Raw genomic sequence first — 14,661 nt, 5'->3', positions numbered from 1 at the left:
GCAGATACACACCATACTCATATTTCTAATTCATTTAAAAGACTGTACCGTCACTTTGTAATTCGATAGGAGGCCCCTTCGTTAAGGGTCTCTTCTCAGCGGCTATTTCTCTACCTGCTTTCCAAGACCCTGCTTCAATCACCTGGGGTAGAGCTAGATTGGTGTTTAAGCGTTTGTTAACCAATGCATGTAGTTCATCTAAGAGACCAATAGTCAGGCATCTCCATTCAACTATAGCGCCGTCTTCCGCGGTAAACGTTGGAATTGGTTCTTTAACACCAAGTTTGTCAGATAGAGCCAACCCTCTTTTCAAATGTTCTGGTTTCAGTGCAATGACACCAAAATCGTAAAATAGTCCACCGTTTCTGTATTCAGGCAATCCCGTTTGCAATTCTTTGTTTGATACTTGAAACTTGTGGCCGAATTTCTCCAGTGGAACTAAAAGAGAGTAACATAGCCATTGGGTAAGTTTATGGAAGGTCACAAGGCTATCTAAAAATTCATCATCCCATTTTTTTTCGGTCTTTGACTTGGTATCCAAACTCCAAGAGTCACCCAAGGGTTGACCTTGAATTGTCGCCCTACCCTGAGGCCAAATAGTGACAAATCCGTCCATGAGAGCGTTCCATATGTCATTCAAATCGATACAATTACCGGTGGAGGCTTCTTTTTTTAAGAAATCGACTATACCACCGGGTCTGGCATCAGAACCAAAGATTTCTGGATGTGTTAGAAGTGAATCACCCAATTTTTGAATTAATTGTAATCTACCTTCTGCACCATTCAATGGGTTCGCATCCGAGACCTGAAACCCTTTAACGAATTGATCCATGGTAAAATCTTTGAGCTTTTGGCCATTGACCTGGAATTTTGTATTCGAATCACTGGAAAATTCGCCATCCACAAAGAGGTAATAAGACGCCACTGCCAAACCTTCAGATCTCGAGTAACTCTCTGATTCACCTACAATATATTTCCATAGGTTACCTGCACCGGCGTCCACAAGCACACTAACGACAAGCAAATCTATAAGTCTTCTAGAAATCTCGACCTCATCTGTTTTGGCGGCACGCCACTGGTCAATCAACTGTTCAACTCTCAAATGACCACCAGCATTCAAGTGCTGCCATCTGCCATGAGGTGGGATGGAATTGTAATTATCACCATAATCGCGTGCAATGATCTTGCATAGGTATTCGGTAACTTGGTCCATCTTGGATTCATCGAGCTTGTAGTAATTACCTTCACCTTGATTCTTGATCAATTGGTAAACTGGTCCTGTAGTATCACGAACAGACCGTATAGTCTTGAAGAATTCTGCAGGCTTGGGAACAGTCATGGTTGTTATTGACAGAAGGGGATGGGTAAATTGTACTTTGGTTTGATTGGATCCTGTGCAGTCGAAAACCAAAGGATACTTGTAAACTACGGAAATACTGCTTCCTTTTATATTATTGAAGAAACTCTAATCAGACCTCAATTGCGACCAGGCCATGCTCTCAAATTTGTGTTATCCTATTAGTTCTTTCAACCATTTCACCATTGGAGGTAGTTCTGATGTGTTTTATCCTTAATACCAATTCTTCTATTACCGTCGGATCTCCGTCGGGGAAACTCACATATGACTACTTCTTGACCTCCGTACATCTACATAAACATCCATACATTTTAGAGAATAAAAAATTGGAAAGGTTATTCAGTAATTTTTTCAAGAGCTCCGGAGACAACGCGAAGGGACCGGTCGACGCAGACGCAATTCGATGTCATTTTTTCAATACTGACAAAAAATACCAATAATCATCAAGCTCATCTCTGCATGTACATAACAATACCTTCAATCTTAGGCTCAGACTAGTTTAGTTTCAAGGTTAATAGGACAAGGTTAACGTCTAAAAAATAACAAAAGGTATATATTTTTAAAATGTCTGAATTCGAAAAGGGTAAGGTCCAAGAACAAGAACAACCTCAAATCATCAAGATCAGAATCACTTTGACCTCCACCAAGGTTAAGCAATTGGAAAACGTTTCTGCTAACATTGTCAGAAATGCTGAACAATACAAATTGACCAAGAAGGGTCCTGTCAGATTACCAACCAAGGTTCTAAAGATCTGCACCAGAAAGGCTCCAAACGGTGAAGGTTCCAAGACCTGGGACACCTACGAAATGAGAATCCACAAGAGATACATCGACTTGGAAGCTCCAATTTCCGTGGTTAAGAAGATCACTCAAATCACCATCGAACCAGGTGTCGATGTTGAAGTTGAAGTTGCTAAGAACTAAGCTGCTTCAATTAATGCTGTGGATTCGTTATGATTTGCAATGATATTGAGGAAATATATAGGAGGATTGGCCCACTCTAGGTATGGCAGTTTCCTATATACCTTCTGCCTTACTATCAGTGGTAAAACACAAGAATAGTCCTAGTTTTAGTGCATTTTTTCGTAATGATAAGCAAAACTTGTCAATCCGAACTAAATAATTCCTAGATAGATTGTAAATTATAATGAATGTGGATGCGTCAAATTGAAACTTTTTTTTTTCATCATTTTTTTTTTTCTTTCTTCTGTATGGTCTTCTATTCGTCCTCGTCTGGTTATTATAAAAGATGAGCTTCGGATTGTCTTCTACTTGTTCTGTTACACTCTACTCTGACAGAAGAACAAGAAAGTAAGCCACTTCAGTAGAAGTGAGAGGTATCCAACCCTCTTAAACTTGTTGGTAATGATTGTTTGTGATGAGAAAGTGTCCCGGAGACACAAATAGCAATAAACCCAGCTCTTCGATTTATTAAAATGAGAAGGAATCTGTCAAACGCTCTGAGATTTAAACAGTCTATCAATCGATACAATCTATTTACAGTTAAAGTCACTATCTTCTATCTTGCCTTACCTCCAGCAGCCTTGAATAAGACAACGTCACCGTCTTCAACTTCGTACTGTTTACCAGCACGCTTAATCTTTGCTTGTGATTTGAGGATAGATTCTTGCAATGGTGGTTCCAATTGGGCGAGATCTTCATATTTGATTACGCTCGCATTAATAAAGGTCTTTTGCAAATCTGTATGGATGACACCTGCGGCTTCAGGTGCCGTTGTACCTTCTCTAATGGTCCATTGTCTAGATTCAGCCGGTCCGCACGTAAAGAAACTTATTAGATGTAACAGTTCTCTCATCTTCAGTAAAATTTGAGGAAGAGCACTATTCGGCAATTGGCGTTGAGATAACCCCCAAGTGGTTTCAGCATGTTTTAATAAATCTTGCGCATTGCTACCCAATTCGTTGTAGGCTGATTCGAATTCTGCACTGAACAAAACTAATTCATCGCCAGGAGAGTAAGCATTGAGCCAATCTTTTACTGGTTTGACAAACTGATTTTGACCCAAGATATAATCCTTGGCACTGACGTTTAATAGAACTAGAGAGGGTTTGGCGGTTAAAAAATTGTGCCTGTTAAGAATTGAAACTTCTTGTGGAGTCCAATCGTCTTTAAAGTGGATAATTTTACGACCTTCATAAAGATGTTCCTCAAGAGAGTTCATTAACTCTAATTCTACGGAAAGGTCTCGATATTCCATTGATGTTTTAGCAGTTCTGCCCATCTTCCTACCAATTTTTTCCCTAATACCCTCTAAAAATTCCACATCCTTAAGGATTAATTCGTCTTGTACCACTGATAAATCTCTCACTGGGTCAACAGAACCTTCTATGTGCGTGATTTCTTCCTTAACGAAGCCTCTAACTACTTGATAAATCCCATCGACATGTCTAATATCGTTTAAAAATGCTGATCCCAATCCTTCACCGCTTGATGCGCCTCTGATTAAACCTGCGATATCGTACATTGTCAAGGTAGCAGGTACACATTTTGCACTTTGATACAACTTGGCTAAATGTGAAAGACGATTACTTGGGATTTGCACTTTAGCTTCTTCAGGTTTTATAGTTGCAAATGGGTAATTCGCAGGATTACCTAATTTTGAATCAGTTACAGCTTGGAAAAAAGTCGATTTACCAACATTAGCTAATCCTACAATTCCAGTTGTCAAGTTGTTAGAAGGACGTCCCAGAAGGACTTTGCGTGCTATTGACATCAATCTTTTACTTGATATTGTAATTGTCTGTATACATTATTACTTTTTTTTCTCATATCGATCCGATAATATGAGCTTTCAACTCAAATTTTTTCAATCAATCTATCTATCTATCTATCGATACCGATATCAATGTCAATGTCAATACTTAATCAAGCATTGTGTAACGAATTATAATGCTCACCGAGGGCGTAACTATGCTTGTAGTAGATTAATTTCAGTTCCGGTTTTTCACCGGCTTCGTTGATTATATGTGTAGCTCTACCACTCATTAAAATGCTAATGGGACAATCAAAAACCTTGGACAGTGCTAAGATTTCAATTTCACCTCCCCACTTCGCAGTCTTCTCCATTTCATCGGTATATTCATTAATATTTTGTAATTGCATCGTATTTTCATCAAAAAGATATGGTATAAAATCGTCGCTGTGAGAACGAATATAATTGCATGCCAATTGACGTAGTTTGTAGATATCCAAGTCTTTAATCCCATGGCGAACAGTTAATTGATCTAAAATTGATGCAAAAAGACAATGACCATCTGGTTTGATATCATGCGGCATCAAATGGTTCAAATTACAGAGTTGATCTAATGAATCCTGTTCAATCTTCTTCAAATCTGGTTGCTTCGAGGCTTCTTCTTCCGCTTCTTGCTTCATCTTTACAATTTCCGCATCTCTCTTGGCTAATCTCTCCTTTTGTCTATTTCTACGTTTCTTTGGCTCTGACGTAGGCGCTGGCGTTGGCGCTGATGTGGACTCCGTCGTCTTTTGTGTATCGTTATCTATAGAAAGCTGTTCTAGCAGTTTTTCTGGTGTGACTTCTTCATCTTCGTTCTTCATTTCACCGTTAAACTCCTTGATTTCTAATTCATGCCTCTGTTTCATTTCCTGTTCAAGATCATTACATTTCGCCATTACCTGTTTACGAGTCGATTTTGTTGCCTGTTTCTTCATACCGGTTATTCGGTTTTGAAGATCTTTACTCTCCTTTCTATGTCTTGATAAGATTTCATCCATCTTGAAGGCGGCAGCGTATTACAGTCTATTTCTATTGCTCGCTATTCAAGTATATGTGCACTTTTCCACATGCATTCCATTTTCTCTTGATGTTACTACGGTTGAAAATTGAAAAATTGAAAGAGGGAAGAAAAAAGAAAAACCTTAATGCGAGCCCCACGAGATTCGAACGCAGGAAAAGACAAAGAGAGAAGCACTAAATAAGATGTGTGCTCGAGTTGGTAGAGCTCTGCCATCAAACATATTGCATCAATTAGTACAGTTCGTCTTTCATTTGAAAATATATTTTCCTCTCCCAAGATTTGAACCCAGAATTGCGACCCCGCGTTTATTTCTTAGCACCCATACCTACTATGTTCTGACTTCTCCGCCTTTTTCCCCATCCTGCGAGAAAGATACCTGACTCGTGCATACAGGAAACCCGGGGAAATCCTAAAAGAAGCATAAAAAAAAGGAATAAGGGGAACACGGAAGAAAAGAAGGCACTATGGGAAGGTATAGTCAAGAAAACACTAACAATAAACAACATCAAGAACGTCATCAGTGTAGTAACGTAGAAGGGCCCTGTAGCTATGGGTAGAGCCAATTGGAGAAGTAGATGTGTATATGCATACGTAGAAGTACATCGATAAGACAAATGCTTGGAAGTGTAGACAATTTCTTCCGTTCCTTCAGCGTGAAGAGAGTTTCGCAGCAGGATCCAATAAGAATGATAGAAAGAATCAGAAGGCCTACTGTCTTACGATCTGTGTGTAGCATTGGTTCATTTTTCTTATAAATTGTCTTGTTTTGTCTTCGATAAAGCACCATTTGTTGATCTTAGCAATTCATTCTATACCTCGAGATTACGTAAAGGTGTTTGGAACTCTCCAGTAGTTCCTCCATTTTGTCTCTTCGCCTTTCTTCGTTCATCATTGCAGTTTACCTGGAGTTGTCGTTGTCGTTCTCCGGGTCCCTTTAACATTTAACTAGAGCATTCGATTCATATACAAGCACATAGATCATCGAATAACAAACAGAAAGAACAAGAAAAATTGACCCCAGTAAGGGAATTTATAGGTATTTCGTTTTGAAAAAATTCAATTCACTTAAACGTGTTACTTCCAACTTTGCAAGATTTAAGAGGAAGCACTTACTGAATTGGTGAGAAACTGTCAAAAGAACTTCAGAATCGCCTGTTGCAATTCTCATTCCCGTTGAATTGAGTTTTTATTTCAGTGAAGATTATCAGTTTCACAACCTTTACAATTGTTTTGATCGTTTTATGACCCCTATGAGTGAAAATAATGGCTCAGAAAACACGAGGGATGTGTCAGCAGCTATGATGAAGAGTAGAAGTAATTCCAGTGAGTACGCCGGCGGGGATGGCAGCTTTCATGCTAGTGAGGTAGAGTCACAGAGTTCGCAGGGTGCTAGTGGTGGTAATACAAGTGCAAGCAAACGAAGAACAAAGGCATCCCGTGCGTGTGATCAATGTCGGAAGAGAAAGATAAGATGTGATTACGATGATGATAAAGGTGTTTGTACATCTTGTAGGAAAAATGGCGAAAGCTGCGCTTTTGAGAGAATTCAGTTGAAAAGGGGACCTTCAAAAGGAGCGGTTAGAGGACATAGTGTAAGCCGATCGATTTCAGGTGAAAATAATAATACTGCTGCTACTGCTGTTGGTAGTGGTGGTGAATTTTCTTCGCCTTCTTCAAGACAAGGCTCAGTCTTATTGCCGCCCTTGGGTCAGTATTTACCGCAACCTGCCCCTGTGCCATCGAATTTAAACGCTACTCAGCAACAACAGTTTTGGAAAGTTCCGTATCATGATTTTCAAGGTCAAAGAAGAGGTTCTATCGATTCTTTATCGAGCGACATGTCAGCTAAAAGTGTAAATATCCCTCAAGAGCATTTGCTTTATGCATCACCATCAGCCGGGCATCCGCCATTACATTCACCGGTAACTTTTGGTCCAAATAATTCAAGTACAGATAGTGGCTATTGGCCGTTCCGTAATAGTGGCGGTGAAGAATCAGATGAATTGAGAAGAAAGTCAGGGTCAAATCCGCCTTCTCTTAAAAACGTTAGTCAGCCGCCTCCACCACCTTTGCAACAACAACAACAACAACAGTATTCATATTCGAAATTTAACAATTCTTTTGCTCAATACGGTGCGAATGGGTTTCCCTCCAGACATGGCTCGATAGCGAGTGAGGGAATGTCACCAAGTGCATCGGTTCCATATCAGTCTGTCCCCATGAATCAATCCAATAGTAATGGTCTTTCCCAACAACAGCAACAGCCGATTCAATGGCCCAAAGTTCAACCAAAAAATCTGCCTCCACCGCAGGTGCAAGTTCAAGCGGCTGATAAAGAGGAGACTTTGGGTAATTCTTTCCAGAAGACTATAAAAAAAAGAAGAACCGTTAGTGCTTCTTCAGGGGAGAATAAAGCGGAACCGGGTGAATATCCGTTGGCAAGATTTTCGAGTTCTGGTAATGACTCGCTCTTGGGCGGTAACCTTGTGTCGCCTGCGGGTTTTGTTTATGGTCAAATCCCCGAGATTCAACTGATAGATATCTATTATGAATTTATCCATATGGTGTTTCCAATAATACCGTTAAACAAAGAAACCGTTACAAATGAAATTTTACTAGTTAATACGCAACCAATATCACCCATTCATGAAATTAATAATTATGTTATTCTTTGGTTTAGAAATTCATTAGAATTGCTGATTCGTATTACATTAAAGAGAAGATCTGGACATTTTTACGATAGTTTAACGCATAGTAAGGAAAGAGAACTAAGTAATGAAATTAGAGGAAATTCTAATGGTGGTGGTAGTAACGATTCGAAAGATGATAACCTAGAAATGCAAGGAGTTTTTGTTACTGCCTTAAATGAATGTCTACAAAAGATTGTTGATATTCATCCAAGTTTTAGAGAGAATAAAGATAAAATTTCACCCAAGGTTAAAATCATTTATCTTTCTACATTTGTCCTTCTGAATTATATCCTTGCAGTGGTGGGATACGATAATTCGTTTGTTTTAGGGATGTCTACAACTATATTCAAAGATTTTAAAGTATATGAGTTATTACTTTACGACGATGAAGATGATGACGCTACGAAAAGTGGTTCTAATGATAACGACAATACTAATAATGATAACAATAGTAATAATGCCAATAATGATAACAACGATAGTCGATTTTATGATGAGAATAACGCCATGAACTGGGATCAAGCTGGATATTCAATAACGTTTAAAAGGCTCTATGTGTTATTGATCATTTTTGATTCATTACAATGTTGTTCATACGGAGGTCCTAAGCTTTTGAACGTGCCCATTGAAGGTGCATCGGAAAGATTTTTCCAAACTAAACCTCATAGTAATTCCAAATGGGTTGTTGATCAGAGTCCAACCAGGATGAAATTCATCTTACAAAGTGTTAAATTTGGTGAACTTTTAGCCGAATGTTCAATGAAAAGAAGATCAATATGTGACCTCTCTCGTACCCAGTTAACTTGGGAAATACCGCCTTATTTTTTAAAAGGAGTTACAGATGAAGATGATGAACTTTTTAGTTTAGCTCAATTGTTGGCGGCATTTATTTTGATTCGAAAAGAATTTGTAGATTGTTTGCTAAATTTGCAAGATCTAGAAACTGGTGAATTACCTACAGTTGATATGGAATTATGTGGGGAATTGATCAAATTGTTATGCCAATTGACATCAATCATTTTACAAGCTCTTACTGTTATGATGAGGACCAACCCAAAAAATCATATTGATTATAATTATAGACCAATGAAACCGATGGAACACGATGATAGTGGGAATTCAGCAAGCAGAAAGTTTACCACGTCGCAAGCAGAATCTGGTAAAAATTCAGGTAATGATTTTTATCATAAATTGTTAGGTTTACAAGACAATGCGGAAGCTTGTTTAACCAATTTATTGAGAGGTTCTATTTCACCCTATTGCATCTCAATGTTAAGAGAAATTAGAAACGTTATGGAATTAGTGAAGAAAATGCCCGCTTCATTAATTGGAGTCGTAATGGCGTGTGCTGGTACGCATCATAACACTGCCAATAACAATAATAATGATCCACTAGCGATTACTTTCCAATCGCAAGAATTAGTCGTTAAATTATCCAATTGCATGAATGATATGATGCAGATTACAAGTCTTTTGAACATGATTAAGCCGGTAAACTTATCGGATCAAGATTCTGACAATACGTCGGCAACAGCGACAATTACAACAACCGAGACAATTTCTAAATCTTTGAATCGTGATCATAGTATAATGCGGAGATTGTACTATTCAAAGGCTGCCAAGAGAGATAAAAAACATATATATCCTTCCTCGTCATCATCTCCGCAATTACAAGAGACTATCACAACTCTCAAATCGTTTGTCCTCATCGGTTGGAAATTATTGGACGATTTTGAATTGGGCTGGTCTTGAAGTGGAGAGTTTTGAAACTTGGGCATACAATTTTTTCAGAAGAAAATGAAATGAAAGATGAATTTGCAGGCATATTATGTATATGCGTCTGTTTATGTATATCTAGGACAAGAGTAATGACCCCATCAATTGGAAGGGAATTGAAATATGCCTCTAAACCAGTCCCTGCGGTTCCGTGTAACCGTGTTACTTTAAAGGATTCATATCCTAGTGAATGTTGAGGTTCTAAAACTGTATTATCAAACATACTCTTCTTAACACGGCCCCTAACACTGCATATTCCATCTGATACGCAGTAAAATTGTCCCCCACCGTTCGAACCTTGAGCGCGGTAGATTTTTTTTAAAAAATAGAAACAACGCGACGCGAAATTTTTCTTCGCGTTTCTTTTCTGTGTTTCGACTTCTCCATGGGTTTCAAGGGGGGGCAGTCATGAAAAAATAAAAATAAAAATAAAACAAGAATTGTTTGTGTCTACGCGATACGTTTTTTTTTTTTTTTTTTTTTCCGTTTGGCGCGTCAAGTGGTTTTCATTTGAAGGGGGAGGTAGATATATATATACATATGTGTGAGCAAGAATAAACATTTATTCGATCAGTCAACAAACAATTACAGTTAACATTTACTAGTTATATATAGGTGATAAAGTAAGAGCGAGAGTAATCGTCGAGCCAAGATGTCGTATCAGAAGAAACATATCAAGACACATTCTACTTATGCCTTTGAAAACAACACCAATGCGGTGGCAGCATCTCAGATGAGAAATGCTTTGAACAAGTTAGCAGATTCTGTTAGAGATGACGAAAACTTGCGTAATAGATTTGAAAACGAATTAGATTCGTTTTTCTCAGTATTTAGAAGATATTTGGTCGAGAAATCATCCGGAAACACTTTATTGTGGGAAAAAATTAAATCTCCTACTCAGGAGGAGGTTATCGATTACGGATCATTGAAACCTACACATGATGACATTTCAAATCTTTCTAAATTGGCTGTTCTTAAATTGAATGGTGGCCTTGGTACTTCAATGGGTTGTGTGGGACCTAAATCCGTTATTGAAGTTAGAGATGGAAACACATTCTTAGATCTCTCGGTGAGACAAATTGAATATTTGAATAGACAATACGATAGTGATGTTCCTCTATTGTTAATGAATTCTTTCAACACGGATAAGGATACTGAACATTTGATTAAAAAATACTCAGCTAATAGAATTCGTATTAGACCTTTTAACCAATCAAGATTTCCTCGTGTTTTTAAGGATTCATTATTACCAGTTCCCTCTCATTATGATGATGAATTAGATTCCTGGTACCCACCTGGTCATGGTGACCTTTTTGAATCGTTGCATGCATCGGGTGAATTAGATGCTCTTTTAGCTCAAGGTAGAGAAATCCTATTTGTCTCCAATGGTGATAATTTGGGTGCTACTGTGGATTTCAAGATCCTTAACCATATGATCGAAACTGGAGCTGAATATATTATGGAATTGACTGATAAGACAAGAGCTGATGTCAAGGGTGGTACTTTAATTTCTTATGACGGCCAAGTTCGTCTATTAGAAGTTGCACAAGTACCAAAGGAACATATTGATGAATTTAAAAATATTAGAAAATTCAAGAATTTTAACACTAACAATTTATGGATTAATTTGAAAGCTGTTAAAAGATTAGTGGAATCAAGTTCGTTATCAATGGAAATTATTCCTAACCAAAAGACCATAAAGCGCGGTGGTCAAGAAATTAACGTTTTACAATTAGAAACTGCCTGTGGTGCTGCCATTAGATATTTCGAAGGTGCTCATGGTGTTGTTGTACCAAGAACAAGATTTTTGCCTGTGAAGACGTGTTCTGATCTGCTTTTGGTTAAATCTGATTTATTCTTTTTAGAGCATGGATCTTTGAAATTAGATCCATCAAGATTTGGTCCAAATCCATTGATTAAATTAGGTTCACACTACAAAAAAGTTTCTGATTTCAATGGAAGAATTCCACATATCCCAAAGATCGTTGAACTCGATCATTTAACCATTACTGGTAATGTTAATTTGGGTAAGAATGTTACATTGAAAGGTACTGTTATTATTGTTTGTTCTGATGGTCAAAGCATCGATATTCCTAATGGATCCGTATTGGAAAATGTAGTGATTACAGGTAATTTACAAATTTTGGAACATTAGGATGTGTCAAATACGTTGGGTATTATTCCATTTTATTGTGTTCATACTATTATTGTACTCGATTTCTCTTTGTTTAGAATAAGCAGTTTTTTTTTGTAATCTATTACTTTTCATATTTGTATCCATGATATGGGCGCCTAAAAGGTCCTAATACAGTGCATGCAGTATCGTCGTCGGTGATCTGCATTCTGAGAGGCAGGGTAACAGGCTTTTTTCACTTACTCACATTACCTGTTCCCCTTTGGATGATAATCATCATCAATAAGTCCAAAGCGAAGGCTTAAGTAAGTACAAGAAGTAACTTAAGGATCCACATCAGGATTCGTTGATGTGCTAGTGGATCTTGTGTGAAAAGATCCAAATTCAAAAATACGCCTCACTATGGAAATTGACGGTAACACACTGTTGATAATTATTATCATTCTTTTTTTATTCTTTTCCACACCAGGTGGTGATGGGGTATCATCACAGTATGAATTTAATCAATTACAAAGTTTCAAATCACAATTGAACACAGAATATGAGTCGTTTGAACAAATGAGCTACAATAGTGGATTTCGTAATATTACCGGTTTTAAACTGTCGTTTAATGATGTTAAAGATGATCCTCAGAGAAATGCAACTTATCCGATACCATCTAAAGACTATGATCGTTGGTTTCAAAATCAAGATTATCTAATTTTACCAGAAGATGTAACTACTAGAGTTAAAAACGAAGTTTGGTCACCAAATATGAATAAACCTGAGGAGAATGTCTTCCCACCTAATATCACTAGTAGTCTTTTGGGCAGAATTCAACTAATCTCGAATAATAAACACCCACGAATTCCAATGCCAGTACCAAGATTTTATGAAAGTCCAACAGAGTTTTCAGATGTTACACCGCCCGAAGGTGAAACTTATTTTAAAGATTGGCCTGCGCATAGTGAATTACACAATGTAACGTTTGATACAGGTGAACTGACTATTCAATTGACTCATGTTGATAAAGTTCCTTCACAACTGGGATCGCAAAAGAAGAAGTTTTTCAATTCTCAAACTGATAGATGGAAATTTTTAAATTTAAGAATTTCACTTTCTGATAAAAGTGAACATGAAAGGCACTCGTTGTATACTAATGCGATTTATGATGTACGAAGAGGTAGAATTTTGGCAATGACCGAAAGTGCGAAATTCCATTCGCTATTTGCATTTCCCCATTATATGAACTTACAAAATGATAATGATAACGATGATGAAGATACATTTGATTCTTTGAAAAAAGCGGTAAAAGAATACTGGGATAAGTCCAATTTTGTTAAAACTTTAACGATGGGTGACTTACAGAGTTGGTATGACGAATCTATCTTAAAATGTGAATATATGGTTTTCCTACAGTTAAGCCCTTGGAATCAATATACACGTGATCAAATCAAGATGATTGATGACGAATTAAATTGGCCATTGGGTAGACCTGCAAATCTATCACATTTACCTCCAGTTACCGTTAGCAAGGGGATTTTATACTCTCCGGATTGTGGTGTGGAGCTTGAATTCCACGATGCAAAGGGTGAGAGGTACGGATTAAAGATAAGGTCGATTAGAACACACCTTTTATTTGGTATTGGTTTATTCATTGCTCAGATTTACTTGTTACTGTGTCAAATGCACCATACAAATACTCCTTCCAGTGTGAATAAAATTTCAGTTTACTGTTTTTCCATGATTAATTTGGTGGATGGATCCCTAGCAACGATCTATTTTTTCTCTGCAAGCATCTTACCTGAATTGTATCTACCGCTTGTTACGAGTGCATTTGCATGTTTTATTCTAGCATCTGTTTTTGAAACGAGGTATTTGATCTCCGTTTATGCATCTCAGCTCAATGAAAGAAACGTTGGTATTTCTACTTTACTTCGTGGCGGTCATTCTACTAATGAAGACACAGACACAGCTACTGCTGTGGTTCCAGATGAATCATCCATAAGTGGTTCTCTTTATGCTAGATTTTTTTTCATGCTAGTCTCTTTTACGCTTTTATCAATGAGCGCTAGGTGGTGGCCTCGTAAAGTGAGAATGATGTTTGAATATTCGGCCATTATTGTATTAAACTCCTATTGGTTACCACAAATCTTTAGAAATGCCATCAAAGGCACTCTTCCAAGAAGAAATAGATTAAGAAACCAAAGAATGAACGAGGCTATGGGCGTTAGAAGACAAAATAAAATGCCCCTCTTGTGGAAATTTGTGTTGGGTACCACTTTCATCAGAACTTTACCAGTGGTCTACGTGTTCACGTATTCTTCTAATGTCTTTAGACATCATCGAAATGTGAGATTCGTCGTTGTACTATGCCTATGGCTCTTATTCCAAATTGCAGTTTTGTATTCTCAAGATATATTGGGATCTCGTTGGTTCTTACCCAAACTATCTATTCCTGAAGGTTATTCATATCACAAGGCCATGCCAGCACAAGATCTTTTGGAGCACGGATCAACTGCTGGATATACAATTGATTGTGCCATTTGCATGTCAGAAGTTCCAATTCGTGTGGAAGAAGTGCCAGAGACTCATAAAGTGGATGAACAAACATACATGGTAACACCATGTGCTCATATTTTCCATACTCAATGTTTGGAGAACTGGATGAGTTACAAATTACAATGTCCCGTGTGCAGGTCACCATTACCACCGTTATGATTGCGATTCTTTCAGATTTTTTTTTTTATATATATATATAAATATTGGTACGAGTTTAATATTGGTTAAAGCAAATGAATGAAAGGATAATTCATTGGTGATGGAAATCAGGATTTTTACATTGTAATATAGCTTTATACTACGGAATTTATTGTAATCGTAATCTCTTACTATGGGTCGTTTCTCACGAGTTGCCGCGAGTTGCCTACCCTGCTTCAAATTATAAAA

At 37.6% G+C, this 14,661-nt stretch overlaps 7 protein-coding genes and 1 non-coding gene across 8 annotated transcripts; 5 read left to right on the top strand and 3 right to left on the bottom strand.

The window, feature by feature from the left end:
- Nucleotides 1–34: 34 nt before the first annotated feature.
- On the bottom strand, nucleotides 35–1,339 carry ZYRO0E05786g (URC4/urg3 family protein; the record flags this gene model as incomplete). Its single annotated transcript, XM_002499136.1, has 1 exon — nucleotides 35–1,339. One exon carries the CDS (start codon nucleotides 1,337–1,339, stop codon nucleotides 35–37), a length of 1,305 nt encoding a protein of 434 aa, XP_002499181.1.
- A 582-nt stretch (nucleotides 1,340–1,921) lies between these two features.
- RPS20 (40S ribosomal protein uS10) lies at nucleotides 1,922–2,281 on the top strand (the record flags this gene model as incomplete). The annotated part of the gene is made up of 1 exon (XM_002499135.1): nucleotides 1,922–2,281. The coding sequence occupies one exon, from the start codon at nucleotides 1,922–1,924 to the stop codon at nucleotides 2,279–2,281; it is 360 nt and encodes a 119-aa protein (XP_002499180.1).
- A 443-nt stretch (nucleotides 2,282–2,724) lies between these two features.
- SNR69 lies at nucleotides 2,725–2,834 on the top strand. The gene has a single exon (XR_002648408.1). It is a non-coding gene; the product is annotated as a snR69 (small nucleolar RNA).
- A 42-nt stretch (nucleotides 2,835–2,876) lies between these two features.
- YLF2 (Ylf2p) lies at nucleotides 2,877–4,091 on the bottom strand (the record flags this gene model as incomplete). Its single annotated transcript, XM_002499134.1, has 1 exon — nucleotides 2,877–4,091. The coding sequence occupies one exon, from the start codon at nucleotides 4,089–4,091 to the stop codon at nucleotides 2,877–2,879; it is 1,215 nt and encodes a 404-aa protein (XP_002499179.1).
- Nucleotides 4,092–4,243: 152 nt separating this feature from the next.
- OTU2 (deubiquitinase OTU2) lies at nucleotides 4,244–5,110 on the bottom strand (the record flags this gene model as incomplete). The annotated part of the gene is made up of 1 exon (XM_002499133.1): nucleotides 4,244–5,110. The coding sequence occupies one exon, from the start codon at nucleotides 5,108–5,110 to the stop codon at nucleotides 4,244–4,246; it is 867 nt and encodes a 288-aa protein (XP_002499178.1).
- Nucleotides 5,111–6,374: 1,264 nt separating this feature from the next.
- Nucleotides 6,375–9,575, top strand: RGT1 (Rgt1p; the record flags this gene model as incomplete). The annotated part of the gene is made up of 1 exon (XM_002499132.1): nucleotides 6,375–9,575. The coding sequence occupies one exon, from the start codon at nucleotides 6,375–6,377 to the stop codon at nucleotides 9,573–9,575; it is 3,201 nt and encodes a 1,066-aa protein (XP_002499177.1).
- A 676-nt stretch (nucleotides 9,576–10,251) lies between these two features.
- On the top strand, nucleotides 10,252–11,754 carry ZYRO0E05654g (UTP--glucose-1-phosphate uridylyltransferase; the record flags this gene model as incomplete). Its single annotated transcript, XM_002499131.1, has 1 exon — nucleotides 10,252–11,754. The coding sequence occupies one exon, from the start codon at nucleotides 10,252–10,254 to the stop codon at nucleotides 11,752–11,754; it is 1,503 nt and encodes a 500-aa protein (XP_002499176.1).
- A 381-nt stretch (nucleotides 11,755–12,135) lies between these two features.
- On the top strand, nucleotides 12,136–14,433 carry TUL1 (ubiquitin-protein ligase TUL1; the record flags this gene model as incomplete). The annotated part of the gene is made up of 1 exon (XM_002499130.1): nucleotides 12,136–14,433. One exon carries the CDS (start codon nucleotides 12,136–12,138, stop codon nucleotides 14,431–14,433), a length of 2,298 nt encoding a protein of 765 aa, XP_002499175.1.
- Between the last annotated feature and the right edge of the window lie 228 nt (nucleotides 14,434–14,661).

The sequence above is a fragment of the Zygosaccharomyces rouxii genome (genome assembly GCF_000026365.1).
Source record: "Zygosaccharomyces rouxii strain CBS732 chromosome E complete sequence".
In the NCBI taxonomy this organism is placed as follows: domain Eukaryota; kingdom Fungi; phylum Ascomycota; class Saccharomycetes; order Saccharomycetales; family Saccharomycetaceae; genus Zygosaccharomyces; species Zygosaccharomyces rouxii.
Note: the sequence above shows the minus strand (reverse complement) of the source record. Positions and strands in the feature narration are given on the sequence as shown.